This window comes from Trichomycterus rosablanca, chromosome 19, assembly GCF_030014385.1.
Source record: "Trichomycterus rosablanca isolate fTriRos1 chromosome 19, fTriRos1.hap1, whole genome shotgun sequence".
NCBI lineage: Eukaryota > Metazoa > Chordata > Actinopteri > Siluriformes > Trichomycteridae > Trichomycterus > Trichomycterus rosablanca.
This window is the reverse complement of record NC_086006.1, coordinates 23,624,183-23,636,780: the sequence shown is the minus strand read 5'-3', so window position 1 is coordinate 23,636,780 and position 12,598 is coordinate 23,624,183. Positions and strand designations below refer to the sequence as shown.

Below are 12,598 nucleotides of genomic sequence, written 5' to 3'. Positions count from 1 at the left end.
CCACAGCACAGGCACCCTGCCGCTCCTTGGCAGCCCACGTTATTGCCCCGGTGCCAACAGTGCCAGCGGGTACCTCTGTCAGACGGGTCACTGTTGTGGCGAAACTGGCTGCTGCACATATTACTACGAGCTGTGGTGTAAGTGCAAGTCATTTTATATTAGTAGATAAAAGGGAAGATAAGACAATTATTTCCCACAGAGAATTAGATTTTAAGATTGTTGAATGGTGTAATGTTCTCCTGTAGAAGCCATTAATGAGTCTGATTAAGCTTTAGATTTAACAATCACGTTTAATTAACACCCTTACACTTATGATAGAGCTGCACCTCATCTTCATTACAAAAGTGCACACTTCTAGTGCACAAAGAATGGATTTTGTACTCTGTCTTTGTGAGCAAATGTTCACATCAGACTGTGTTTGGCATGTCCAGCACTAGCTGCATAGATCTGATGTGAATAATGCTTGAAGCAATTAGTGCTAGATACTTTTAGCCGGGTTTCCTTATGCTAGCGCAGTCAGCACACTGCTAGCATAGTATTAAATCACCAGTGGGCCAAAGCCACTGCTGCAACCAACCGCAAACACACACATACACACAAATACCCACTAAGAGAGGTTTTGATGAATTAAAATGTTTACATTATGCCAAAGCAACAAGACCAAAATATTCAGTGCATCATGTCATGATATATTGATAAACCCTTACCAACAATCATTAAGTTTAATACAATAATTGGCAAAAGTATATGGACACCTCTGCTAATTATTAAGTTTAAAGCAATGTCCTTAAAGATATGCTTAATAAGTTTAGTGTGGAGAAACTGCAGTGGCCTGCATTCAGAGCTCTGACCTCAGCACCTTCTGGAACACGTTAAACCGTCGATTTTGATTCTCTTGGTTTTTGAAATTGGATATCCAACAAGTTCATGGGTGGGTGTCCACATACTTTAGAGCTAGAATTTAAGCACTTTTAAAATAACTCCAATAACTTCCACAACTCTTTCTATAACACTTCATTCACTGTCAGGGTTGCAGTGGGTCTGATTTATTGGGCAAAAGGCAGGAAACAGCCCGGGCAGTTCATCGGTTCATCACAAGACAGACACACAAAAACACACAGAGGCAATTTTAACCTGACTGCATGTTTTTGGACTTGTGGGAGGAAACTGGAACAACCGGAGGAACCCAGGCCTTTCTTGCTGTGAGGCGACAGCGTAACCCACTGTGCCACCAGGTTGCCCTGTAACACTTGCTGTAAAAGTTGGCATCATTTAATACTGTCATATTTGTCAGACCAGAAGTTTTATACATCCTAACAAATACTGAAGTGGATCTTGTCATCAACATTTAGGTTTAATCTGTTTAGTTTCACTGAATATTGCAGATGATTGTGTAGGTGCATTGTTTGTGGGCATTTGTGCCAACCATTAGCATGTGTGATATCTATAATGTGTGTGCTGCAGGGTTTTGGCTCTTATGGAGCGTATTGATCCTGTTCAGCTGCTGCTGTGCATATCGGCACCGACAGGCTAAACAGAGAGTTCAGCAGCAGCAGAGACAAAGAGAGATCAACCTGATGGCCTACCACGGAGCCTGTAGCTACCCATCATCCATGCTCGACCTAAGTACGCACTTCTCGTTCTCACCCCCACTTACAAATTTGGGTTTTGGTCCCAAATTTATTTGAAATGCTTTATCAGAACTATCTGTTGGATTTTTTTGCTTATTTAATGTATTCTTACAAAATAATATTATAGTCTGACACAAAAATTCTTTAGAGGTGAAAAGACAGCAGGTAAAATGCAAATAAAAACAAAAAGCATGTTTTTAATTAAAAGAAGAGACATGATGCGTTACCTAATCAACTTCATTGATTTTTGATGTTTTCTAATTCCTAAATTACAATTCCAAAACATTGCCACAGGGACAAATTAAGACCAGAGTGTGTTAATGTTTTTAAACCTCTAAAACTGGTGATGCTGCTGACTTGCTTCTAGAATAAATTAAATGACATGGACTTGTGAATACTTTAGAAAACCTATGCAGTAAACACAGTTTGTAGCTGCAGCTTTAAAAACACAAAACACAAGTCATTTATCAACAATACCCAGAAATGCCACTGACTTGTCTGGGCTCAAGCCAGTCTGCGATAGATTCACGCAGTGTTGTTAAAAAAGAGTTTCAAATGTTTGCGCTGTAATGTTGGCGCTCAGGTGGCGCAGCAGTAAAAAACACTAGCACACCAGAGCTGACATTTCGAACTTGTCGGTTCGAGCTCAGCTCTGCCATCTTGCTGGGCTGGGCGCCTACATGAACAATTATTGGCTGTTGTTCATACAGGGTGGGAGCCAGACAGGGACCTCATAACGGAGGCAATTACGACCTCTGCACAGAGTCGAGGGATAATGCTTTGATCAGGGTGTGGCTCTTTGTGCACAAAGCTGATCCGCATATGAACAGCATATGAAAAGATGCAGTCGGCTACTGCACACATATGGGAGGGGGCGTGTGTCAGTCTCGCTATCTTCAATCAGGGCAGGGATTAGCATCAGTAAAGAGGAAGCATAATGCAATTGGGTAATTGGATGCGCTAAAGTCGGGAGAAAAAAGGGGAGAAAATGCATAAACAAAAATATTAAAAAAGGTCATGTAACATGGTGGTAGACATGCACTTTTCCAAAAATGTTTCTATTTAGAATGGGTGTATCTAAAAAAACTGGTCAAAAAGGATTTAAAAATCAGTGATGTCATTTTTATTGCTGTCCCATACTTAAATAATATCTCCAGATTTTGTCGTGTCCACTCTCTTCAAGAGTGCTGTTAGCTAGTACCTGTCTCTCTTTACATATCAAAAACATAACAGAGGTCTAGAAGCTATCCATCATTAGCATGGGGTAGGAAAATGTAGTTCATTGTATAGCCGTTCTTTTATCACATATTACCATTTTAGACACAACCTTTATCTTACTTAAGCTTCTCAGTCATGATCTTCATTCCACATCTTGTGTGTCTTCTTTTTTGTTGGCAGGTTTTCTGGCTTCACTCAAACTGCCTTCCTATGAGGAAGTAGCAGCTCAGCCCAGCACCCCGCCCCCTCCCTACAGCTCAGTGGCCTACCCGCGTGGCACTGCTCATCCTGGCCCGAGCCATATGCTGTCCTCCCAGAGCTCAGACAACTACACCAGCTGCTCCTGTGACTCCTGCTGCCCATCATCGCCCTGTAGCTCCTCCCCTTCCTCCGCCCAGCTCACGGACGAGACCGACACTAGCCACACCTCTACGCCTTCACACAGCGAAGTGGTGAACCTTAACTCCATTCCTGAACACAGCACAGAGAGACACGATGCCACTGTTTTATCGTCCCCTCAAAATGCACCTGTATCCACTTCCTCAGCTGAGGTGGAGCTGTCTGACTGCGCCTCTCTTGACTGTAATGGAAACAGGACTGTTAAACCAGTCACCAATCAAACCATCAACAACAACATGATCAACGAGCCTGAGGAAATCACTGGCACTGCTAATGCAACTCAACATGCTAACACCAGTGACATTATTAATGCTGGACATAACCCTGCCATTAATGACGCCTCTAATGGAACCCAGACTAACAATGCTAATGATGTTAGCTCGCATCAAACACCTACGCTTAGCCCAACCAGAGACGATATGAGTGGTAACACTGCTTTAGGCTTCTTTCAGCAACCTAGCAATATGACACAAAACATATCTGCTTCTCGTCCTCCTGTTTCTGTCCCTTCATCCCCTCCATCCTGTTCTCCTATATCTCCATCCACCCCTTCTCTTCCTCCACCTTTATCCCCTCTCACAGACCCTCTGGGTGCTCTCTCAGGGGCAGCCCAGACTCAAAATGCACCTCCTCCTCCACAGTCTCCACTCAAAGCAGCATTTTCCTCTGGAGTGGACGTTTTGGAACCAGATCGCCGCGATTCAGCAGTGTGCGATCTTGATGTTGACCAGACGCACTTTCAGCAGCGGCGCTTGACTGGTGATTCGGGCATTGAGGTCTGTCGTTGCCGAATCAATCAAGAGGACGAAGAGGATGAGGAGGATGAAGAGAGGGATCGCATGGAAGCTGAGATGAGCACCCGACCCAATCACGAGCTACACGACAGTGTCGACTGCTCCAGCCGAGCTCAGCCGGGAGAGAGCTGGCCCGAAATGTGTGGCTCCACCCAGCCTACACAGTCGCAAGCCGACTCGGTCTTTATAGCTATGGAAAGCATTTGATGGGCAGATGGCCTGGTGAAATCTAGCATGTAAGGGCTCTGTGTTATGGGCACCTTGGGCTGCGTTAAGGTGCCAACTAGATTCAAGTTGTCGAATTAGTCGATAGAGCCCAAACAAATGTGTGCTGTTTGCAGTGGGACGGGCATCACAGGTTGGTTAGCATAGCATTGGAGGGTTTCTCAGTTAAGAGAAAGATAAAGCTGTCAGTTCTCCTGAAGGACTCAAGTCAGAGCGACAGACTCTGCACTAACATCTACACACACCCAGTACCCTTTGCATAAGACCCTGATCTGGGATGTCGGCATGGTGGTACGATGCCAGCTCATCCGGTCCTTCTGTGAACACTTCTGTATACTGTAGCACATGCAACAATCATTTCTCTCTCACTCTCTCTCTGTGTCTTTCTCTTGCTCTCTCTTTCTTTTGCTTACATTGTAGCCTCTGGTGCAGGATCTGGTTAAGTGTACTTGATAGATGCAATAACACACACATACAAGTTTGTCCCGTTTGCCTCTGGGTAACGTAGTTCACATTGGGTCACATCAACAGCCATTCTGTGCTTTAACAGCCAATCTCTGAGGTTCCTAAATCATGGCTCAGAAGTAAAGATAGTGGACTATAAATAAGACGATCAAGGCTTCAAGTCCCATCATTGCCAAGCTGCTATTACCTCAAGTTGCTTGGATTGTGTCTTTTCTTTAAAGGTTGCTTTGAATGTAATGCAAATGAGTCACACAGTGCAAACACTCTCACGCCTCTACAGTCATTCTAAAACACTGTGGAACAGTGGTCTCAACTGGTGGGTCGGGACCTTAAAAGGTTTGCGAGTTCTGTTATATATTTTAAAAAAGTTTAAAAAAAATTTAGGAAAGTGTCTCGGAATAGTTCAACCCTTTCAAATGAAATGTCGGTTGTGTGGGTACATCAGGGTCCTGTTAATATGGGTTTAATCCTCACCTCAATTCTCTGTGAAGAGTTCCCAGTAATCACTTTTTGTTCTTTCCAAATTATGCCAGTAGAGTAAATAATTGGATGGGTGAGTGATGTTCTAAAATCAGTCTATCCCTTATTAAAAATACCCTAATAAAAATAAACTTACTATTTAAAAACCAAGTGCAAATGCCTGTGTTGGCTATCATCGTTTTGCTTTGTTACGTCACATACTGTAGGTCTTTATGGAAAATCCTTAAGTATTTTTTAATCAGAAGGTGGATAGGATTAGACGCTCCTTTTTTAGATTTGGGTGGCACTGCATTGACGACAGACAAATTTGGGTCCTGAGGTGTAACCACTTGAGTACCACTGCTCTACAGTCTTCTAGAACACAAAAATCAATTGTACCTGTACAACAACAAAGCCTGGAACACCTACAACATTGTATATCAATTTAAACAATCTAGAATCTTCTACAGCATTCAAAGCAAATGCTTTTACACACCCACAACGACATTCATGAACACTATAAATCATCTAGAACAAGCAAAGACAATGCATTAATACAGCAACAAAGCCATTCTGGAACACATCAAACATTCTAGAACACTTTAAACATTAAACAAGCCAGAACCCTCTCGCACTTTCACAAAGTCATTTTGGAACATTCTAGAACATTTTCGTTACTGAACAAGCTAGAATCCTTTATAAGCAACTTATAAGCAAATGCACTCGATCACCAACAAAGCCATTCTCACGCCTACTTTCTAAAACACTCCAGAAAATATCAACAATTTAGAACAACAAAAAACAGTGATTCCTAATGTTTTAACCCTTTCCCTGATTTCCAAGACTGTATTTTTTTTTTTTTTTTTTTTTTTTTTTTTTTTTTTTTTTCTCCTTTTTTTTTTTTTTTCCTTCCCTATTACCTAAATGTAAGCTGGGCTATACTGTATACTGTGATAGAATAGAAGGCTACAATCTGTCTACAAGTGCTATCTTAATTGATACATCTGTATTTTATTTTGTGTATTTGTAATTGTAGATTTATTTCTGTTGAAATTGTATCAGTTGTATCTGTATTTTTAGTTTTCACTTTTTCTCTCAATCTGGTCATTTCCAGTTAACCACTTCACACAACTACATGACAGTGTGACAGTGTAGCACCTAATACAACGCCTCTCCAACACGTTCAGTTCCCAACCGCTTCTTTTCACCCACTCAAGACAAGCTGACACAGAGGGCAGTATCGCGTACGGAGAGTCACGCACTCCCCCTTCATTACTCACCAAAGGCTGTAACTGCTGCAGTAATATGGAATCCCTTTAAGTATCCCACCCGACAGACACAACAAATTATGTCTGTGTTCGCCCGATCGGTCGATAGCACAGCTGAGATGGGCTAGCGCATTAGACCGTGTCCCACCCAAGCTCTGTATTTTTAATTACTTAAGATCAGCTGGAAGCTCATTAGTTAACCACTTGGTTAAGAACCACTTATTTAAAAGTTTTAAATAAACAAATGAAAGATTAAAAGATTACATCCTCTTGTTTTTCCAGAACACCAGCTTGGCCACTCAGATGCTGCAACTCAAAATGAGAAGGAGAAAAAAAACCTCAGGACATTGTTTCTGTTTAGTTCTTGGTTTTTATTAACATTTTCTTACGTCTCGATGTGAAAACATGGAAGCAGCATTGCTTATTGACTCTTCAAACTGCTGTCTACTAAGATATAAATATAAAAAGTATAAATAAGTATATCAATGTAGATGCAGATTATATATATATATGCTCTCTGTGAAATGGTATATATTTTTTACGCATGCTAGTTCATTTGGAGTGTGTCGCAGCATTAGAAGTCGGTGTAAAATGGAACCCGAGGCTGAGAAATCGTGTGTGTTAATCCTAGTGTTACTATGGCATCAGAACCAAGTTACACTCACGTTACTATGACGTTACCATGGTGCTACCGTGGCGTTACTATAACAACAACCTTCTTTAGTCAGAGCAATATGTATGTATGTTTGATGTTTACGTGAGACTGTGAAAGGTGTGAAAATTTTATTCTAAATGATTTAACACTAAACAAGACAAATGAAATAAGAAAAAGTTTGTCTCCTTTCTTGGACTTAATCTCTTGACTGGACTGTGTAAGATGTTTTTGTGTGTGTGTTTGTGTTTGTGTTTGTGTGTGTGTGTGTACTAAATTTCCAAGGCCATGCTGACATTAGCCTGGCACTCTGTTTTTGATTCTAGAATGCATGCTTTATGTAAACGTTATATGCCCAAAAGCATGTGGTCACCTAACCATGAGCTTGTTGAACCTCCCATTTTAAAACCAAAGGCATGAATATGCGATTCATTTCTCTAAAGGATAGACCATTTTGCACTACAAAAAAATTCCAAAAACTCAAAAATTCTATTGTAATTAATCTTATTGTTATGGAAATGTTTTCAAAACATTAGTTTGTTAACTGAGACGTTTCTTTGCACAGTAAAAATAAAATTATAGAATTGATAACAATAGAACTAAACTCTTGTCATAGCTGTTCAATCCCCTGACATCCTACAGCTTATTAAAATTCTGAGGGGTGAGCTGGAGAGAAGAAAACTTAGAAGCCTGGAGGATATAAAGACTGTATTGAGGAGTGCAAAGCAGGACACCCTGGACAGAGCAGCAATCCATCACAGGGTGACACACTCACACCAAGAGGCAATTTTACCGTCTTTTGTTTTTGAAGGATGAGAGAAAGTGAGAATGCACAGCAAACCAATTCTGACACAGCATAAACATGAGAAACCCCTCACAGTGTAATACACATGTTTTTGTCACACATTTGAAATGAACTGGTTATTTTAACAAGACGTATGTAGTTTATTCTAAACAGAGGATACATCTAGAAAAAATATTAGATATGTCATCACAGTTTACTGCCGTAGTCGAACTGTAACCATGTAACGGTGTGGCTGTAGCACTACCCCAGATCTCCCTTGCAGGTTGGGTAGGGAAGCATCACTGGGAAGACTGAAATGGAACTGCTGCAGAAGACAGCTGAGGAAAAGGAAGAGCTCCATCCGGGCCAGTGATTCACCCACACAAACTCTGGGTCCTGCTCCAAATGGAAGGTAACTGGGTGGGTTGATCTTTTTACCTGTGCAGTCTAGAAACCTGTCTGTATAAGGTGGGGGATTACAGTGGGGAAGAATATACACTGTAAGTCAAAAAACATTTATACCTTTGCCCATAACTTCAAACATTAATTAATTTTCTAATTAATTAACTTTCACAGGAACATTGTTACTTAGCATTGCAAAGACAAATAATCAGTGTTGAATTTGGTCATCAAATTAACTATTTATTGACAGTTAAAGGTGTATGTATTATTTATATGAAAATATTTTTGTTTGTGAAAGTGATTATTTTTCCGTGTATTATAGCTACACACTTGAGGTGTGGTTGTATTTCCCTAATATCTGGCCCACACTAAATAGATACACAGTTTATATACACAGTTTATAATTGGACAGTGAGTGGATTGTTTGTGCTACCTGGTATAAACTGGTCAGGGTTGTCCCAGTGTTTGGGGTCGTGGTGGATCGCCCAGATGTTCACCAAAACTCTTGTGCCCTTTGGCACATAATGGCCTCCAAGTCTGCACAGAGTTAAAGATGGAAAAAATGATCATCAACACTGATTACAAAAAGTCAGATTACACTTGTAAATGACCTGCATGTCATGGTTGTGTTGGGATTTTAATGACTTGGGCAACTTTTTTGGTGACTGAATGATGAAGCGATGACTTTGCTTATAATATTAAACAATTTTACAAAACACCTAATATTTGTGTGCCCTTTCATAGTTATATTTATATACTTTGACTATGTGCTTTTGGCACAACTCTGGTCTGATCCTCTGGCCTGGACTTTTCAAGACACTTTACTTAATTGCGTCAAGGTCAGAACTCTGGAAAAGCCAAAGTGTTCCTGGTTTTTAATGCCTTACATTTTATTCTCCAAAAGTGTTTTAGACATTGTGGCTTTTCCTTGATCAGCACCAAGTTTCAGGTAGGCTTTAACATGTTGATTTTGGAAAAGGGTATTCCTTTCTGCACAACAGCCTCTAAAGTCAGAGAAAAGCTTACTTAAATGTGGACTGTGACAATTGTGTTCAAGCTGAATTCATGATTGAAACATTCTTGTGGTCATTGGATTACATCTAATCACCAGGGTGATAGTTTTGGGTGATCTTGATGTGATCAATTGACTGTACAGATGATTTTGTGACCAGAATCTATGATCCACTTTCTGAGACCTGTATAGAGCTTTTATAGAGCTTCCCAGATTTTTTTTTATTGTAACGATAATGGCACAGTATGATCGCTGCAGTCAAAGTACAGTAGTTCTATTCATATCAGCACAAAGAATGTTTTCAGCTAAAGTCATAATCAGTGGGTCTACCAGAAATGCTGGCTATAAGAAAAATAGAACCAATTAATGGCACGGCATCACTAACTTACCCATAAACCCGAGTAAGGAACCCAGAGTACCAAAAAAAAAAATCAATACAAATCAATGACCTAAGCTAAACATCTGCTGTTAATTCTTATATGTATTTGCATTTAGTCAAGTCTCTCTGTGTACCTTGATGGTCATCGGAAGTCTGGCTTTTTGTTGACAATAGTAGTTGCTGCAGTATTACCATGGTTACCTTGTGTCCTGCATAGCAACATGGGGGATGAGGATAGGACTGGCAGGGCGAATCCTCAAGACTTCATTCAACACGCTCTCCAAGTATGGCAGCGTGGACCTGTCAGTCAAAGTAGGATGTCTGTCCCTTCCTACGCACTCGTCCAGCTCAGCATGAAGACGTTCCTGCACCTTAACAATCACACAGACCAAACATGATAGTTGCTGGTTAAGAAATTTAAATTATCAGAATATCAGGCTCATATATTTGTGAATTTGATTTGTATGAATGTGTGTACCTCTGGATGGTGCAGTAGGAACGCTATAGTCCACAGTAAAGTTGTGGATGTAGTCTCTACTCCTGCTCCAAAAGCTTCAGCCGCTGTCATTAAAATGTGATCGTCTGTGACATCACTCTGACCACTTAGGAGAGCATCTAGGAGGTCACGAGGTTCTCCAGGTATAAGGGTCAACTGCCAGGATTAATAAAGAGAGAAATGAGAAACAAGATTTTTATTAAAAAATAATGAGACTGCTACACTTAATACATAATTTGCAGTCTGGATGGCACAGTCTGACAGCTGGTAGAAAGAACACTGCACAGCAACACTTGATCCAATCCTCACTTTCAGTACATCACTGTGGTGAGTATCACATGTTTTTCTCACATATGCGTGGGTTTCCTCTGGGTACTGAAAATATGCTGTAAATCACCGTGTTAAACTGGCTACTGTGGGTTGCCCCTAGGTGTGCATATGTCAATGAATATGTCATTGTGTGTCACCCAGTACTGGATTGGCACCCTGTATGATGAGCCAGGAGTAAGTAATCCTACTAGTAATAATAGGTAATAGTTAGCATACAGGCCCATGTATTAATTGTTTGGACTGTGATTGTACATTGATTGGGATTAGATGCTACTGTTTGTGTTAGTAGTATGTCACAAAGCTGTTAATGCTGGTATAAGTAAGCAGGATTTATAGGTTATGATATTTGGGTGGGACAGTTTGTGACGGGGAAAGTGACCATGTATATGAGATTTTCAGGTGGATCAAAATGCTTACCAGAGTCTCTGTGGGTGTTAAATAACTTTAATAAAAGGTTAAGATCAATTTTAATAATAGTAGTGATGTATGTACATACTTTACCTTGTGCTCTTCTAGTTTCTTAGTAAGTAGTTTGTCTCTAATAAACACACATTCTCTCAGCCTGGTCAAGTCCTTGTTGGGAAAAATCTGTGAAAATAACATCAGGCAGGTCAGAAGGTATTTTGTTGTGTTTTATAGTTTATTTAGACCCCAGATATTTCAGATGTACTTTCAGAGGGAAATATAAAACCAGCCTATACTATGGGTGTAAACAATCTGTAAAAAATAAGTCTGATCCAAACCTGTAACCATGGAAAAATGTCCACCAGGCTTCCACGTGCAATGGTCTGCACAATGCCGTCATTATAGTCTAACACCTGCTGAAGCTCAGGATCCTGAGGGCTGTATGTCGAATTAAAAACTAGCCTGCATACCACATTGGTAACTGCTCTCATCATGAACGGACTCAGATCCACAGACTGGCCCCTATAAGCCTGAAGATCTGAACACAGACTTTCTGCAGCATCTAAAACTGCAAACAAAACAAGCAAATCTATGTACATGCTGGTCATAATAGAAACATAGTATACAAGCAGTGTGCTTAACGTGTGAAGGTATAGTACCGATGGTCTGCAGCTTGCTGGAGCCCTCTCCAAACAAGGCAAAAGAGGAGTGTACTAGTTTGCGATGGCTCTTCCATAAAGTGCTATAATCTGCAAATGCGATGTCTTTCCCTCCTCGTGTCAGCATATCTGTGGTAACCTTGACAGACCAAAAAGGACAAGGTTTCAGAGAATGATGGACTGGTGACTGGTGTATGTGTGAAAAGAACCAAGGTTTTTAAAACAAGATTATGTCTCTATATTGTTTATGACACGGTTCTGATGGATCTTATGACAAAAATGTATTTGAAATGTGACCCTCAAGTAACTTGAAAAATTATTCACATGCGCACAAACACCTTTGATTTATCCTCCATGCCTTACTGCTTATTCGTTTTATTAACAGACTGAAACTTCAAACTAATTTAGTAGCTCTACGTGACATTAAAAAAGATTTATTTGCACTCACCATCTTGGGCCTTCCAGCAAAGTCTCTGCCCCTGTGCAGGAGCACCTCCCTGGCCAGTGCCACCTCACTTACTACCAGTGTATAGTGCGGCCCCATGTACAGGCTGAACAGATGCCCATAGCTCCGTGCCAGTTTGGTGAAAAGCAGATGTGGAGGAAGAGATGAGCGAAGGTGGAGCAGGCTGCCCAGGATTGGCACACTTGGCAAACAAGGCAGTGACGCACCCCGTCTGGAAAACCAGCACCATCCCAGCAAACATTTAACCATCACCAGAAAGAGAACAGAAACAAGGCAGCAGAAAATTAAGCTTAACTGAGAAATCAAATATGTGACGTCCATGGTAGGTAAGAGAGCATCTGATGTGTGAATAATATAATATAAAGTTCCAACTAGACGTTGTATGGAAATATGTGTATGTCAATATGTGTTAAACCAGGAGAAAAGCCCCTAGTTCTATCCATTTATAGCAGGTTAGCCACAAAAGGAGGAGGGATATTACAAGAACCTTCTTTAGGGGTTAAAGGTCATGGATACTATGAAGAGGACTGGCCTATTTAAAAAAAAAAAACTGA

At 40.7% G+C, this 12,598-nt stretch overlaps 2 protein-coding genes across 2 annotated transcripts; one reads left to right on the top strand and one right to left on the bottom strand.

The window, feature by feature from the left end:
* Nucleotide 1: 1 nt before the first annotated feature.
* Nucleotides 2-4,249, top strand: si:ch73-290k24.6 (mucin-2; the record flags this gene model as incomplete). Its single annotated transcript, XM_063016082.1, has 3 exons — nt 2-137; nt 1,465-1,626; nt 3,030-4,249. Coding segments are annotated over 3 exons (1,518 nt in total), but the record flags the coding sequence as incomplete, so codon positions are not given.
* Nucleotides 4,250-8,060: 3,811 nt separating this feature from the next.
* Nucleotides 8,061-12,365, bottom strand: LOC134333162 (steroid 17-alpha-hydroxylase/17,20 lyase). Its single transcript, XM_063015018.1, has 8 exons — nt 12,027-12,365; nt 11,579-11,717; nt 11,258-11,487; nt 11,016-11,102; nt 10,167-10,340; nt 9,890-10,059; nt 8,731-8,834; nt 8,061-8,354 (listed from the first exon to the last, which is right to left on the bottom strand). The coding sequence occupies exons 1-8, from the start codon at nt 12,363-12,365 to the stop codon at nt 8,110-8,112; spliced, it is 1,488 nt and encodes a 495-aa protein (XP_062871088.1). The 3' UTR covers nt 8,061-8,109.
* Between the last annotated feature and the right edge of the window lie 233 nt (nt 12,366-12,598).